Below are 16,065 nucleotides of genomic sequence, written 5' to 3' on the forward strand. Positions count from 1 at the left end.
GAAAATACAACAGTAAAAACATTAGTAAGGTAAATATAAAGTCCTAAGTTAGTGTGTTATTCTTTTCAGAAGTATCTTAAAATAATCTATTCTTCTAAGTATTGTATATACAGGAGTGTGGCCAAAAAAAAAAGATGGAAAAACAGTTCTGAAGACTAGGAGCCTGGTGATACCTTGGACTGTGACACAGCTGGCTGATGGTATCTATTCAGCACACTGTCTGGTTTCGTTACATGCCCTATCAGAGCTCTCGCAAGCCTTGAACTTTCTAGAAATGCTGTGAAATAACTTCTTCATGTATTTTAACAATCAGTTCTTCAAGATTGGTTACTTCAGTGTGTATTGCTCTGAACTGATTTTAATATGCCCCAAGAAGTCTAGGTTTTCATTTTTAGTTGTTGAGTATCTTGTACAGAAAAAGTAGTATTCCGTCCACAGTCTCTGGTTTCTTCTTTTTATATGTAACATTCAAACTACTGTAGTACATACACCTGTACTGCAATTATTATATCTTTCTTTATGCAGGTGGCACTTACACCCTTCTATATTTTAAAGAAAATAGTGGATGTAATTAATCTGACTGGGCTACCATAAGTGTCTTCATACTTGTGTTGTTTCGTGAGCCACCAGTGCTTAGTGAATGCTTAGATAGGTCCCTTCGTGAAGGGTAATCATGACTGTTTAAAGACAGCCCACCATTTCTGCCATTTGCTGGGGACCGCCTACAACCTCTAATTATCAGACACAATCTTATCAAGCGATACCCTTCTATTACCATTTGAAGCAAATTTATAACAAATGCAGTTTTATGTGTGAGAGAGGCATCCTTGAAGTAGATCAAAGTTATCTTATAATGGCTGTGTTTGTGACTGCTACGACTGGTTGCAACTGAGAGGCCTCTCTTCAGTAAGCAGTCTGCTCATGACTCTAGATAACTAGGTGTTTACAGTTAAGGGACATGGTGTAAGCTTTTACCACACCCTGAACACTACATCACCAGCATATCCTGCAGGATATAGAGTTTTACAAATCATTTTAGGTTTGAAACACAATATTGAATTATTTCACTAATAAATAAAATGAGGACATGCATATTTTTTTATTTATTTATCAAAGTAACAATTAAATTGAATCTTTAACTTAAATACCAGATGGTCTGGTTTATATTCTTAGGGGTTCTACTGTCTGATAGTGAAGATACAGGACTGTGTGTGCGTGTGCAAACCCATGCAATTTAGAGTAGGTGCTATTCAGGAAAGAATGGAACACAGTTTTGCTACAACCTATAAATATCCTTTTAGCTGTAACAGCTTTAACAGCCTTGAGGTAAACATTCCCATTTCTAGCTTTTTACTTGAGAGTGCACTAGAGTTAGAAGGGCTGTATTTCGTGTGATCCTTTGGGGACAGAAGGTTTTTATTATAATTATTTCTGTAAAGTAATTTTGTCTTATCGTTTTTGTTGGGTACAGGAACGTGCGTATGCTGAAAGTTAAAGCCTGAAAGGGATATTTTTAACACCAGCTGTGTTGCTTTGTTGTTTGTTCGTTCGTTATTGGGCCTGCATGGTTTGTTAGCTCAACCCAGCATGTTAATACCAATTTTATAAGACTGTAAAGCTACAAACACACACAATATATACATTTGTCAATAAAGCTTTGGTCTAAATTACACCAAGTACTTTTTCTGTGCGACAATACAGATGAGGAATATCCGATTTACCAGATTGATCAACTTATTTATTTAAATCAAAAAGCGCTTAAGGAACCTAGCAATAACATCTCAATTAATATCTAAAACCAGCTAAAATTGCAAAAGTTGGCATGACACCACTAGCAGAAAACATAGTAAAGGTAGTGATCCTGGCTAAAGAACTAGGAGTGTGTTTGTTGCAGATCTGGTGGCTGACAGGAGAGTTAGCAGGTCTTTGTACAGAGGAACAACCTGGTAGGTTCTGCACTAGCTGCAGAGCAGAAAGCAAGCACAAAGATGTGATATCTAGTCTGACAGAGCAGCTAGACCAGCAGTGGGCAATCAAGGAGTTAGATCAGTTTATACTCCCAGGTGTAGTTGCATGTGGTCCCACTAGATACACAGAGGGAGGCGGGTGGACCAGACAGGGAGTGTAGAGTAGTTAGAGGGAAAAGGAAAAGGGGGAATAGGGTAGAACAGAGTTCAACAGCACGCATGAGAGTCCAGAACCTGTAAACGGGTTTCTTGCTCTTGTGCTACAAGAACAGGAGTCGGATAGTGACCAGGAGGAGAAGTGAAGAGTTCCAGCAGGTACAGAACAGGCCAGTAATACATTGGAGGGTAGTGCTAGTACTACTAGCAAGCCTGCTGATCAACAGAGTGGGGGGAGACAATCATAGTGGGGGATTTCAATTGCAAAAGGGACCCAGTAAACAGGAGTGTTATTTGTCTCTTTGGTGCCAGAGTTGAAGATGGGAGCGACAGAGTAGATCGGGTCACAAACAGGGCTGGTACAGAACCAACAGTGATTGTCCATGTAGGACGAATAACATACATGAGAGGAGGTCAGAGGTTACTGAAAGAGGGATTCACTGAACTCTCTGCCAGGCTTAAAGAGAAAAGGAGTCAAGTAATCTTCTCCGGGGTGCTTGCAGTTCTGAGTGGCGAAGGAGAGGCTTAACAGAATAATTGGCTTAAATATATGGTTAGATAATAAATGCAGATGAAAAGGTTTTTGGGTTTGTAGATAACTGGAGAAAAGAAAAATGGTTTCCACCTTGATAGGGGAGCAGATATTCCTGCACGGAGCATAGAATGGACCCTCAGGAAGACCAGAAATGATTTAAAATAGGCAGGGGAGTGGGTGTGAACCAAAATCAAGTTCTAGTTAGGGCTAAAGGTGTAAATCACATAAAATCAAAAATGAAAAGCCTGTGTCTCAATGCCAGAAGCATCAGAAATAAATAGTTAGAACTAGAAGCACACGTCAACTGAAAAGTATGGCATTGTTGGAATTACAGAAACGTGGCTTAGTCCTGAAGATGGAGAAGAATTCCACACACAGGGGTATGAGCTATTCTGAAAAGATAGACTTGCTGGGCTGAATGGCCTTTTCTCGTTCTCAAACTTTTCTTATGTTCTTATTTACATAACATAGGTAAACCATACCAGTAATGTTACAATACAAAGACAATTGACAGCACAGGTATTCTTTTATTGGACTTTGCTTTTTAAAATCTTCTCCTGCTAAGATTGTGTCAATACAGATATCAATAGACCTATTTTGTTTTACTTTTTGACAAAACTTTAAGGTTTTAGAAAGAATGGGTTTCATGGAAAACGGCATGTCGGAACGCAGACATTATAGTAGTTCCATTGAAATTGTGGGCGCTACAATGAAATACTTATTGCAGTGGACTGGGTGGGTTGTTTACTCTTCTGGTAGTCGTGATTTGTAGCTCACATGCCTTTGTTTAATTGTTTTATTAAATTAGAATAATTGTTTGTATTTCTCTTCAGAACAACATTTGACTGGTCAGTTGATTCTAATTTGCTGCATGGCATTATTTGATCCTGTTTTAACCCTGCTCTTTTTATATATGGGGTCATTTCCATGTCATTTTTACTCAAATATAATGCTTTAGTTAATGCTTTCAAATGTAATGCTATAGTTATTTTCATTGCCTGCCATAGTATTTTTACAGATACAATTAAATTCAATTGTTTAATAAAATATGCATTCAGAAAGGTCTGTATTTAAGGTTAGTTGTTTTAATAATACCAATTGTTTTCCAATTTGTCACAAACATTGCATTTTAGGTGAGTAAACAAAGAACAGTGTGTCTCTCAATTTATTTGGATTTGATTTATATGGTGATCTCTGTTAGCAGATTAATTAACAACAAGCACGATCTGTTCATTAAAAGTGTAAGTTTAACCATAATAAATAGTGATTTGAGGACATATCAGTAGCGTTTTTGTGCCTTCTGTAATGCGATTTGTGTGATTTTAATGAAATTACTTTTAATATTTGTGATCAAATACCAGATGTAAGATTTGAAGATGGGTATACATTGTTAGTTGAATTGATGTAGTATAGATCTAATAACTTGAAGGACAAGCTTTCCAAGATTCCCATGCTTATACCATGCTTTTCTTTTTTTAACCTGTTTGCCATGTTTTTTGTTTTGTTTTTTAACATGCTTTACCAAACCTCTATGTGCTTTATCATACTTGCCTCTATTGTGGTAAACTTTTATAAGTGCATTTTAAACAAATTCCTTTAAGATAAGCATCAGGACCAATCATGTAGAAAACTAATCTGCCTAGTGTGCCAAGTTCCATCGACCCTTTATATGCCAGTATTTGTGCTGTCATTCATTCATTGTATTTAAATATTGTATTACCTAACTTTGTATATAATGCTTTGCATACAATTACTTTAACAGTAACATAAAAAGCATACTGTTTTCACCTAACATAATATAGAAGTTTAAAAACAACATGAAGTCCTGAAGGCAAATATCTATTTAACAGCATTAAAGAGAGGCTCATAAGCCAGACCAAAATGGAACCTTACATTGTAAACACATACCTCTCGTTTCCTGATTTCAAGTACAACCACATTTCTAAGGCACATCTGTGCATAATAAGAAGTATAAAAGCATATGGATGTCACTTGACAGGCATAAGGCGAGAAAGTTGGAATTTGTCTCCTACTTGCCAGATAAACCTTTCGTTATTACGAGACACTAAATCTCAGGCTTACCATTGCTATAACCTATTGTGTTACTAATGATGTTACATTTTCAATTAATGGCCCAGTTGATATTGAAGAAGCTTCTAATCCTAGAGCTTATGGTGTATTGTGTAGGCCCACCTTCTCAGAATACTCTTCAATAGGTCCATAAATATTGCTCCAGTCACCAGGCCAAAATCCAGATTTCATATTTCCTGTGTCCTGTATTAGAGTGGACATGGGAGAAATTGGAGTTGGTAATAAGAAATTTACACTTTCTCAAGTACATTTTACTTGACTAAGGAGTGTACAAGCAATGTACTGTACTGTCCTTCAACTGTCTTTCATTCATTGGAACTCATGTCATAGAGGTGAATTTCATGTCATAGAGGTACAGTTCTTCTCGAAGGACATCGATTGATTGATGTACAAGTTCACCACAAGGATAAATTAGGTATACACCCTGTCCTCAAGGATGTACCAAGGGGGAAATAGCTTTCACAAATGTAATCTGTTCTTTTAAATAGAAATAGCTAAACTGATACATTTTTTTATTCCTTCTTGTTGTAATGACATTGGAGAGGGTATTGCTCCAAATAGATTCTTGTATCCAAGTGTTCATATGAAAGACATTCATGTGGCTACATTAACACCTCACAGAATCCCCTTGCTTTTCATGTTACTAATTGTGTTTTGAATCACAATTGGAAATGATTTGACACACATTCAAGTCACTGTCGCGTTAGGGGGAAAAAGGAACGCAACTGCACCCCAGAGCTTCCTAAAATATTAAGAACACGATGTTTCTGTGCAGTGAGCATGCTTTTTGTTTTCTCTTACTCTGGGGCATTAGCTTTAGGGTTTATGCTAATCACAGTAATAATTGCCTTTATAATGTTTGGCAAGTACTGAACCATATGTAATGCATAGATATAATGTTTTACTTTGTTACGTACTTTGAATGAATGTTGAATGCTGCTTCTGCCCGAAATACCACTGTTTAGCATTTTGTATTTTGTGTGCGAGATTTGCTATGGGATAGTTTGGGCCTTTCGTGTATTTTTAAACGTCAGGTAGTTAACTAGATTTTATTCAAATAAATGACAGAAATTAAATTCCGCACATAAACCTGATTTATAAAGTAGCTATGTGTTTATGAATAATAAGGCTTACAGTGAATTATCTTATTAATCTGAGGCTGCAGTGGTTTGGAATGCAAAGGCTAACTGAATTTCAGGGCTCACTGAGAGAGATGTTTTCAATAAAGAACATGTATAAAGGTATGACAGCCAGGCAAAATACATGAAAGTATTACCAACTTTTTTTTTTTTTGACCTCCTGTGATGAATTCAGGTACAGACAAGGATTCAAAATGAATGACGTGGTGATTATCAATAATGATGTGTCAGTCCTATCTGTACTCACACTGTCTGTAAAAAATGAAAACTTAAATCTCAAGAGTGCTCTGTCTTTTTTTTTTTAGCCAAGACTTGCTGATATAGTGCCAGCTAAAATTAATTGCGTAGCTGTGGGAAAAGCCTTCAAATACAGTTGCAGCAGAACTGCTTTTTTGTGAATGCAACATAATTTTAATTACTACTTAAGTCAAATAACCTTTATTTCTAGGTAGTGTGGGGGTGATGCGTCTAATTTTATGTTATTGCAAATTTATCAAAATGAGCAGATGTATGACATTTTCCTTGATTTATAACCTCTTTAACCATGGGAAATACATGAACATTTGTTCTTGGTTTCGTAGTTTGTAGGGATTCTGCCCTAGACTGACACCACTGATTACTAGGCAGTGGATCTGACTCTATTAGTGCAACATCACTCCCCAGATGTGGCCACAATGCTAATTTTTGAACTTCCATGTAATACAAGTATTGTTTTGCTTTGAATTTATACAACAGCTCATATAATACAAAATATCCCAATGGATAATAATCCAGCTGAAAGGGCAAGATCCTTTTGCTAATATTTTAAACTGAATACGATCTGAGATTATAGGTAAATGTATTGATTTGTAACTATAGCACTGTCTCTCACACATGACCTACAGCAGCTGTATGACTGACCCTAAAGAAAGTGGTATATTTAATGAATAGAGGCAGTGTCATGGATAGTTTCAGAGGGTTATGTTGCCAGATTCAAGATTTTTAATAACAAAGGTTCAGTCAGTGTAAATGGGAAGATGATGGAAAACGAAAAAAAATGATAATTTCTTTGTTCATCGATTTGTGCATCTCAAACGGAGCATGATGTACAGTGACAGTGGGTTGTCTCCAAGTTAGAATGAGGTGATCCTTTGAAAACATGAACAGTATTCCACAAAATGAAGCCCTGTTATATTCATTATCAAACACTGGAAGGTTATCCACATGGCACATTTCTTTATTTAGCCCACCCAGGCTCTGCAAATAAGAGGCCACACAGTGTAAAAAAAATGTGTAAGAGCTGAAATAAACATACCAGGGCCGACATTTCCCATAATGATGTCTTTCTATTATAAAGCATGCTGTCATTTTCCACACTGTCAAACTATACGAGGAGAGAAATACAGAATATAACAATCCTGCATAGCCAGTTATCCGTTTTTCTGATATTATTCTGAGAGAAATATTTCTTGCAGAGCCCGAGAGCTTGAGCATTTCTTGGCTGGCCTTGATGGGAAAATCTGTTGTTGGCCAGCGGAGTGGCATGTTACATAAACTGAAGCTGTGTCTGAGCTGCAGTCGCGCCATCATGGGAGTCATCAGTCAGTGAGATTCATGTATTGGGAAAGTGAAAGAACTGTCATACTGTGGGAATGTCTGGCTGTACAGTAGATGCCTGTTGTTTACAACCAGCACATAACATTCCAGTGCATTTCTCTTCTTACTCTCAATCGTAGGATTACCTGATTGACCGATTTTATATTAACCTCCAGAAACGTATTCAAAGTGTTTTTAAAAAGGTAAGTATGTTATTCTGTTGACAACATGTTTCTAGGTGCCCAGTTATATAAACCGAAAGGGAAGGTTTGGTCTTTTATTATCCTTTACACCAGTGTGTTGTTTTTGTAAATTATTCAAATAAAGTAAATTACAAAAATAATATCCTTCCTGCAAGCAGCTATGTTGTTTCTTGCTAGTCATATACTGTTAAAATTGTAGTGCTGGGTCGAACACAGGATTTTCACCTTCGGATATTCGCTCATAATTTAAATATTTGTTCGGATATTCGTTCGTTTGAAGTGATAAAAGCCATTATATTACATTCTACATAAAGTCGCAACAAAAAATATATAATGTATGCAATCTATATGAAAATCACTACACAACATTTACAGCAAGTTGGGCACTGTTTAAGCGAGGCATTTCAGAATGATGTGTTTGCTTTTTTTTCTGTCACATGAGATTCTCATTCACGCTAAAGCACTCCATAGAGAGCACTGTGCTTGCACATGCATAATCTGGTTTGTTTACTTTTTGCTGTCTAAAACTTTTAAATAGAGGCTCAAGAGCTGCTGTGGGAATCCTGTTTTTTTTTTTTATATATATATTAATCTTGCGTATCACACAGAGCTATTTTTCATTTGCCTTGTTTGAAACTGTAGTGTAACTTTTGACAAGGCGGTAAATAAGTGCAAGGTATTTTTGTAATTTCTGGCGAATACGAATACATGTCAAAAAATATTTGTTTTATTCCTCTCAGAAACTTACACATATCCAATTATGAACTTGCTTCATAAGCCCACATAAATATGAATTGTTAATTAGTATTTGTAGACTTTTTGGCATTAGGTTCTTCCTGTGTCCAAACCCTGCCAAAAATGAATTGTTTTTCTGTGTCCTGAAGTTGGCATTAATCTGTAGCACATGGATACAGAAACAAAAGATGGCAAACATCAATTTAGTAAAGGTATTGTTTGCTGTAATAAATTAGTGCTCTTGCAAATAATTTCTAGAACTGTATGAATCTTACCAATAACTCTGTAAGGCTGGTTTCAAGGTAACATTGGGTAGTCCATAATTAGTCTCACCAGGGTCAGTGAAACCAGCCATTAGTCCTAAGGAACGGGATTATGTAAATGCACAATAAACTGATTTGTGCTTCGGCCACCCATTGGGTTAAATGTAGTGTCATGAAACTAAAATAAAGCATTACAGATTTAAAACCACCACCCAGTATGTGTAGAAAGATTGTAGGGTACACTAAGCAGAACTCCATGCTTGCCCCAGTTTTTTCTGTGGTGTTGGATTCTTAAAGGACATCATGTTTTCCTGGAAGTAGGTTTTCCAAAATAAAACTGATACTCATCATCTCTTTGGATCGCAGTGAATGGAAACATTTTCAAAAGCAGATAAATGGTGTGAGGCTTACAGTTGTTTTTAAGAGATTGATACCAAATGTTTTCAATGCGGTACTTATAAAGCTAAATGTAGCAGCTCTCTGTTGACTCTGCAGAATAAATTAAGCTGTGTTTTCTTTTAACATCTGTTGCCCAATATCTTTTGCCATGAAAATGCAGACTATAAATACCACATACCCTACAAATATTTTTCTATAAATTGTATTGGTAATTAATTAAGGGGGTTGTCATTTTAGATAAATATATTAGACCACATTCCCTCATGAGCAAGGCCCTGTGAAAGTCGCGATTTCACGGGCTGCGCGGAAATTGTGAAATTAGCCCAATACCGCGATTTTTACAATATTCTTAAGAAATAAAAATAATTTTATAATTATTTTTATTTAATACAAAAAATAAAAAATAAATCACATTAACAAAACTGTACAGCTCTGCTATGTGCAGTGATTATGTAATGTCACTATCTGCAATCTAAGCGGGAAATTAAAATACTACAAACTGTAAACAAGAAAACGGATGTCTTTAAAAAGACTAAAAATGTGTCTGCAGCAGGTCACGTAAAGCAGTATCAGCAGGAGTTTTACACAGCGATGGAGGTCAGCTCTTGTTCTGTATGTCCTGCAACGTTACTGGTAGATCACTACCGAAACTCGTCTGTTGACAGGCATTTAGATTCAACGAAAAGAGAAAGGTGGAAATCCAGAGCAGTACTGCAACTGCTTTACTTGCAAAGAAACAAGAAACGGTGACTTCCATATTCCAAAAGTCCACTTATTAAATTTTGACTTGACAGAGGTGTTTGCTTGCGCAAATATCCCTTTTGAAAAATTGGATGACCAAAAGTTACGGAAATTCTTCAGACAGAGTGTAGCAAATGGTGGAGTGATTCCTTCATCAGCCGAGCTGAGATGTAAATACTAAAAGTCGCAGAGTATCACAAGCAGGAGATTATGGAATTGGTAAAAGTCTGGTTGCTTGTCAGTGGTCACACTGACGAGGCGACAGATGCACAAGATCAGTATGGGTTACACATTGTATTTGTTTTGCAAGACCTAAATGGTGAACATGCACCTGACGTACTAGAACTGAAAGCTGTCCTTGCAGCAGATACACTTTACCTACAGGCTGTTAATTACAACATCGTTTCACAAGCTGTTATAAAGTGCTTGAGTAACTTTGATGTTAATTTTGATGTCAGTGCATCTATCTGTATATTTGCTGTTTTTTTTTTTGTTTTTTTAAATAATATTCTGTACATTCCGCGATATACGATACTTTACCCGTGAATTTTAAAGAAAACTTCCGCGATTTTCACAGGGCCTTACTCATGAGATACAAAGTAAATGTTTGAAGGGCTTTTTTGTTTTTTTTTCAAAATTGTTCAATACCTTTTATACGATGTTGTAAAGAAGTCGTTTTCACGGCTGAGACGTACTTTTTAACGAGCGACTAAAGCATACTTGGTCTCGCATAAATACTGCTATTTTTTTTAAAAAGTAAAAGCGTAGACAAACCATTGATTTTCTTGGACTGGGGACAAGCAGAATAACTTGCAGGACTAATTTGATTGCTTTTTCCTCTTGCATATTTCTGTGCCGAAGTGTAGAATTATAATTATTATTTTAATATTTATTTTTCTTGCAGCATCTTGCTGAAGAGGCAGCTGCACAAAGAGTGTTATTGTTCGCTGTGTGAAAGGCATGGTGGGATTTACCAGTGTCACACAGGTTTTTGTAAATAAACTTGCATTCTTTTTCCTACAGATGAGTACAATGCCAGGCCTTCCCACAAGACCCTGTTTCTATGACATTGACCTGGATCCTGAGACTGAGCAGATCACTGGCTTATTCTGAGTTACCAGTCTCAACCAAGACAATTAAGGTAATGTGCTAGCTATAGTATTGAGCCCAGTTTTTTTTTTTTTTTTGTTATGCTTGATACAGTTATTAAGCATCCCAGGGGGGGTCCTATTTTTCACAACAGGGTCCCAGAGTGTAGGACACAACCCCTTGCTCCTAGCTATACATTTTAAATACCTGTCACATAGGGTAAACTTACTTTCTAATCCCCCTGTATAATTGTTTTTTTTCTGTTTTTTTGTTACATTGTTGAAAAAGAAATGCAATGTATTAATAACGAACCTTAACCTCACTGCAGATTTTTCACTGATGTGGCGGCCGTACACATTTAGGGACAGCAGACGCAGCAAGTGATTTTTTTGGGGGGTTTATAGACACTGCAGAAGTGGGTGGAAATGAACACGATTGATGAGGAAGAGGTTTTATTGCTGATGTTCTTGAATAGAAAACAAAAACTAAAAAGAAGAAAGTGGGTACATGAAATTAATCAGAAAAAGGTTTGGGGAGTACCACTGTTTAGTTAAAGAACTGAAACTCGGCAGTGCAAGATTCTTCCAGTGCTTCAGAATGAAAAGCGATCAGTTTGAGGAGGTGCTTGATATGGTGGGACCAAAGCTCCATCCCGATAGAGATTGGCTGTTTGTTTTAAGGTAATCACACAAAACTTTTTGTAACTGTAACTCGAGGGGAGCATTGGGAGTGGGAGGGATTGCACAGTAGCTGCTGGAGAAAACTGGGCTTCATAAATGAGCTGCTGTATACCTAGTTTTACTAGTGCTTTCTTCTGGGGTGAGAGGCGTTTCAACGGTGCAAGCTGGCTGAGCAAAAACAGCTCATCTTCATCCCGCAAACTGGTGTTTTTATTTTGTAAATATGCCATCAGGTATTCCCCAACGGGATCATCATTATGTTTTCTTTTGTGCCATTGTGGTGTGCAAGTCGATGGAGACGGCGCGGTCTCTTCAGCAGCTTGCCCCTCTGTCAAGTTGCTGAATGTTTTGTATTTTTTTAAATGGCACTTTATTTCATATATACAAACATACAATTAAACAACAAAAAAAGGAAAATAAATGGTCCCAACCCCCCACCGCCAAGATACAAACATAACGAGTTTAAAGAGACACACCAGAAATTACCCCCCCACACACACATAAGCTAATGAAAGAAAATATGAAAACTAAAAGGAAGAAAAAGGGTTTTGTGTTAATCGTTTATTAAGAGAATCAAAGTAACAAAAAAATTGTTTGTTAATAATCCTTCGTTGTTTACTGCCTAAGCATTTATTAATTGCTGTAATTGTTTTATTGTTGTTGTTGTGGTGGAGGGTGGTGGTGTAGCCTCACAGGGTGACCTGCTGCCTACCACTGTCAGTGCCAAGTTAATTTAGTTTTTTTAATCCCCCGTGTATCCTTGGACTCTGTTAACTGCACCCCCTAACTAACAGCCATTATTTTTGCCTCTGTCATTGTGATACTAGCCCGAAACATACCCGCCAGCTAATAGTACATAGCAATTTAAGCTTTTGACCGTGTTTTGCTTTAGTTTTTAAAATTGAATTTATTTAATCAAATTATGATTAAAATCGGACATAGATAGATTGTTTCAGAAACATGGTATTATTTAGAAGAAAACCCTGGTAAACATCCCAGTCCCAGATTTTCAGATATCAAAATCCAGATGTTGTCTCTGCGTTCACTGTCTTTATATTTTCAGGATCATACAATTCTGGGTATTTACCCACTTCAGCGATCAGTTTTTCCATATTTTCTCTGCTCTGCTACCTGTCAGGGGATGGGGAGATGAACTGACACTGCTTGCTTCTGTGTTCTCGTGGGCTGATACAATGCAGCAACTGGAAAGATTTCTTCAGGAGCGAAAATAAATTTCTGTGCCTCCGCCCCGCGTCCTTAGGTTAACTATAACGTGTCAGTGTGAACGCGACCCTTAACAGTGCATTTGTCTCGGCCTATGGGACTGTATGGTACCTATTTGGGATAAATAAACTGAAAGTGAAAAATATAATTTTTATTTTTACAGACTGTAAATTGATTGTAATATGGCTTCATCATTTGCCTAGTCTTGTATTGACTATGCAGTGTTCTTCTGGTCAATTTAATAACATGATTACATAAATTAAATGAAGACATTTATGCCGATGTACAGTATTTATAAATGTTAAAAATAATAATAATTTGTGAAACTCATAACTTCCTATGCTAGTTGATTCATATTTTTTGTAAATGAAAAAAACATGACCTTCAGATCTAGATTGTGGATCATTAGGAATGGAATGCTGTGTCTTTACCTAGTACCACACATTTTTCATTGAAAGATGCCTGTGGCAAAAGGAAAAGACAGCATGCTTCAAATGAAATGACATGTTTTAAGTTGCCATCCTAATTCACTTGATCTAGTGCACCGCCTCACAACCACTGACAGATGTTGGTCATTTTGTTTTACTGTTGTCCGAACCTGTAAACCCTTTACAGTGATATTATTAGCACTAAAGGATGTTGACACACCAATAATGTAAAGCTCTGGCTGTTCATTTATTATGTGTTAGAAATGTAGCAGTTCCATCCAAGTCTACATAAACGTGCAAGTCAAATGTATGCTGCCTTACATAATGTGTGTTTTTTTTCCATAATGTGCATTTAACAAAACAAGAATATAAACATATTTTTCTGCTTACCTTACACACTGTACACATTACAGGCTAAAAGAGGTGCAGGAGGCATGTGGGAAAATGACTGCCTTCATAAAATTTGCTATGGAGTGGGAAATTTGTCTGTAAGTTGTCCATAGTGGAAAACACAGGCCATGTAAGGATTCTTTTGATAATGACTTATGTAACCTTATTTAAAATATGATTGCAGGAATGGAAATAAGCAGTTTGATCCATTCCTAGTTTTACTATGACACCCTGGGGCTTGTTACCTATACATTGGGGCTAATCAAGCACATATTAAAACCTGGAATGGTTGACACTGCTATGCAGCAGGAGTTTTGTTTACATCCCTAAGTACTGCAGTCTTTTACGGTGCCTTCCTCTTCAGTATTAGTCAAACACAGTTAAACACATTAGTGAACATTAAGATCCAATCCAGTTAGGGAACCATCGGTGCAGAGCTGCTTGTCAAAGCCATTTGACTTAAACCTGGGATTAAATCCAGAATGCTGGAATTGATACAATGTAAAATGTGTTCATACAGAAAACCTAATCAGAGGAAGTCAAAGCAAAAGCTAAAGGGCATTAATTTTCAATATAGATCTAAAAAAAACTAACCACTAAAAATAAGCAATTGTACAGTAAAAAGCTTAGACAAAGGGCCATATTCACAAAGCATTTGCCAGAATGTTAGAGCTCTTAAATAAACCTGAAAGCTTTTTGAGATCAGCATCTTGTTTTATGGCCCAGCGAGTGCTATAAGAGGTTCATTGAGTACTGGTACTCCAGTATGATATCCCAGTTCATCACGTAGTAAACCACCATGCTAGGGGAAAACAGATGCTCAAATAGAAGCTGATCGAATTGGAATGGAATTCGTTCCATAATTTAGATATAAAAAATAGGTTGCTAGTTTAGTAATCTCATTTTTTTTTAAAAAATTTTATACCTGTATCTAGCAAATGTACCAGGTATCAATGCTATTATTCCAAATCTTAATGTACTGCCAGTTTTCTTTTAATTTTCATCCATTTTAATGTTTTTTTTTTTTTTTTCTTTCTGCTTTTCCAGATTCCACAAAAATGTATGTTCACTGTGCTTGGGCAAGAATTGGATTGAAAGAATGCCTCTGGAGGATATGGAGAAAGCAAAACTAGATTGTGCTGCCATCTGAACTACAACTATTGGAATCCGCATAAATATTACTGAATGTTTTGTACTTCATTTGCAGTGTTGATAAACTTTCCAAATGCTGCACAAAAACCTACCAAAAGTGCCGAAGTTAAAACAAAAAAAATCTGTTACAATTTTCATGTACTAACAGTGGAAGAATATGTATTTTTGGAAGGGTATCTTATTCATGGTTTACTTTACATTTGTCATTTTTTTATATTTAAGTCTTAAGATTGTCTATGGAATGATTTGGCTGATCATAATTTGAAAACCCTTTTTATACTTAACAGTAGCATTATGTTTGCTTGTAACTGATAATTAAAACATTTATTTAAAATAAGTCATTTATATGGTTTATGTTTCTAAAGTTTGTCTTTCTTTTTCATTTACTACTAATCCTTTAACAATAAGGATTGATTGTGCTTCTAGCAGACTAGATCACTTGCACGTTTTGGGGAGAAAAAAAATAATCTTGGAACCACATGACAGCTGTGTTACGTCTTGACACAACATTTAACCAATCAGAGAGTTGAAGGGGTGGGTTTTCTGTGTTAAGCTCTTTGAGAGACTAAAACGTTAAAGTGACTGCTAAAAAAATAACCAATTATTTCAAAGCAAAAATAGTGACAATGAATGCAGGGGGTCAAAACAAGCCGGCGATCGTTGCAATCCACCGCCTAATAATATATTTGCACCGGCTACGTTATTAAAAATATTAATTTTTTCAGGTATTATCATTGTCCATTTTTTGTCGTATTATTGTACTGTAAGGTTATATATAGTACTAATAGCTATACATATGCACCAAAAAAAAGTGTATTTCTTTTGTTGTGATATCGTAAAAAATATGTACCCAGGTGCTTGTGAGAGATATTGGGGGTTCATGTATAGAGGCTGTACGTCTTTAAGAAGACAGGCATGATGGGATATCAGCTGAACACTTGTCAGCTGTCATACAAATGCTTAAGTGCAGAGGTGCTGGATTATTACACTCCGGTTTCATGCAACAGTTATGATGGTGACCAAACGTGTGTGAGTAATGTTGTGTAAAAAAATGGTTAAAATGAACAGTTGCATTAAAAACATGTAGAACAGCAAAAAACTAAAATAGACGTGCATTAACAAAATGCCCTGAAAACTTAACATAAAGAAAACAATTTAAATGAAGCAATAAGCTCAATAATTAAGCTAAAAAGGAAGTGAAAAGGTTACCATTTTCTTTTTTTGTGAACTCAAATAAACCTATCTTATCTTTCCCCAGTCAAATTGTAGCGTGCCTGAATAAGCACGGTAATTTACAA

At 36.3% G+C, this 16,065-nt stretch overlaps 1 protein-coding gene across 2 annotated transcripts in view; it reads left to right on the top strand.

Annotated features, from left to right (window-relative positions):
- mthfd1l (methylenetetrahydrofolate dehydrogenase (NADP+ dependent) 1 like) overlaps nucleotides 1–15,104 on the top strand; it is a 93,131-nt gene extending 78,027 nt beyond the window's left edge. For both annotated transcript variants that reach the window (XM_034017271.3, XM_034017272.3), the window contains 2 exons: nucleotides 10,828–10,945; nucleotides 14,663–15,104. In XM_034017271.3, the coding sequence (XP_033873162.3) occupies nucleotides 10,828–10,917 (90 nt within the window). In that variant the 3' untranslated portion in view covers nucleotides 10,918–10,945; nucleotides 14,663–15,104. The remainder of the gene's footprint in view (nucleotides 1–10,827; nucleotides 10,946–14,662) is intronic.
- Nucleotides 15,105–16,065: the final 961 nt, after the last annotated feature.

The sequence above is a fragment of the Acipenser ruthenus genome, chromosome 6, assembly GCF_902713425.1.
Source record: "Acipenser ruthenus chromosome 6, fAciRut3.2 maternal haplotype, whole genome shotgun sequence".
Classification (NCBI taxonomy): Eukaryota; Metazoa; Chordata; class Actinopteri; order Acipenseriformes; family Acipenseridae; genus Acipenser; species Acipenser ruthenus.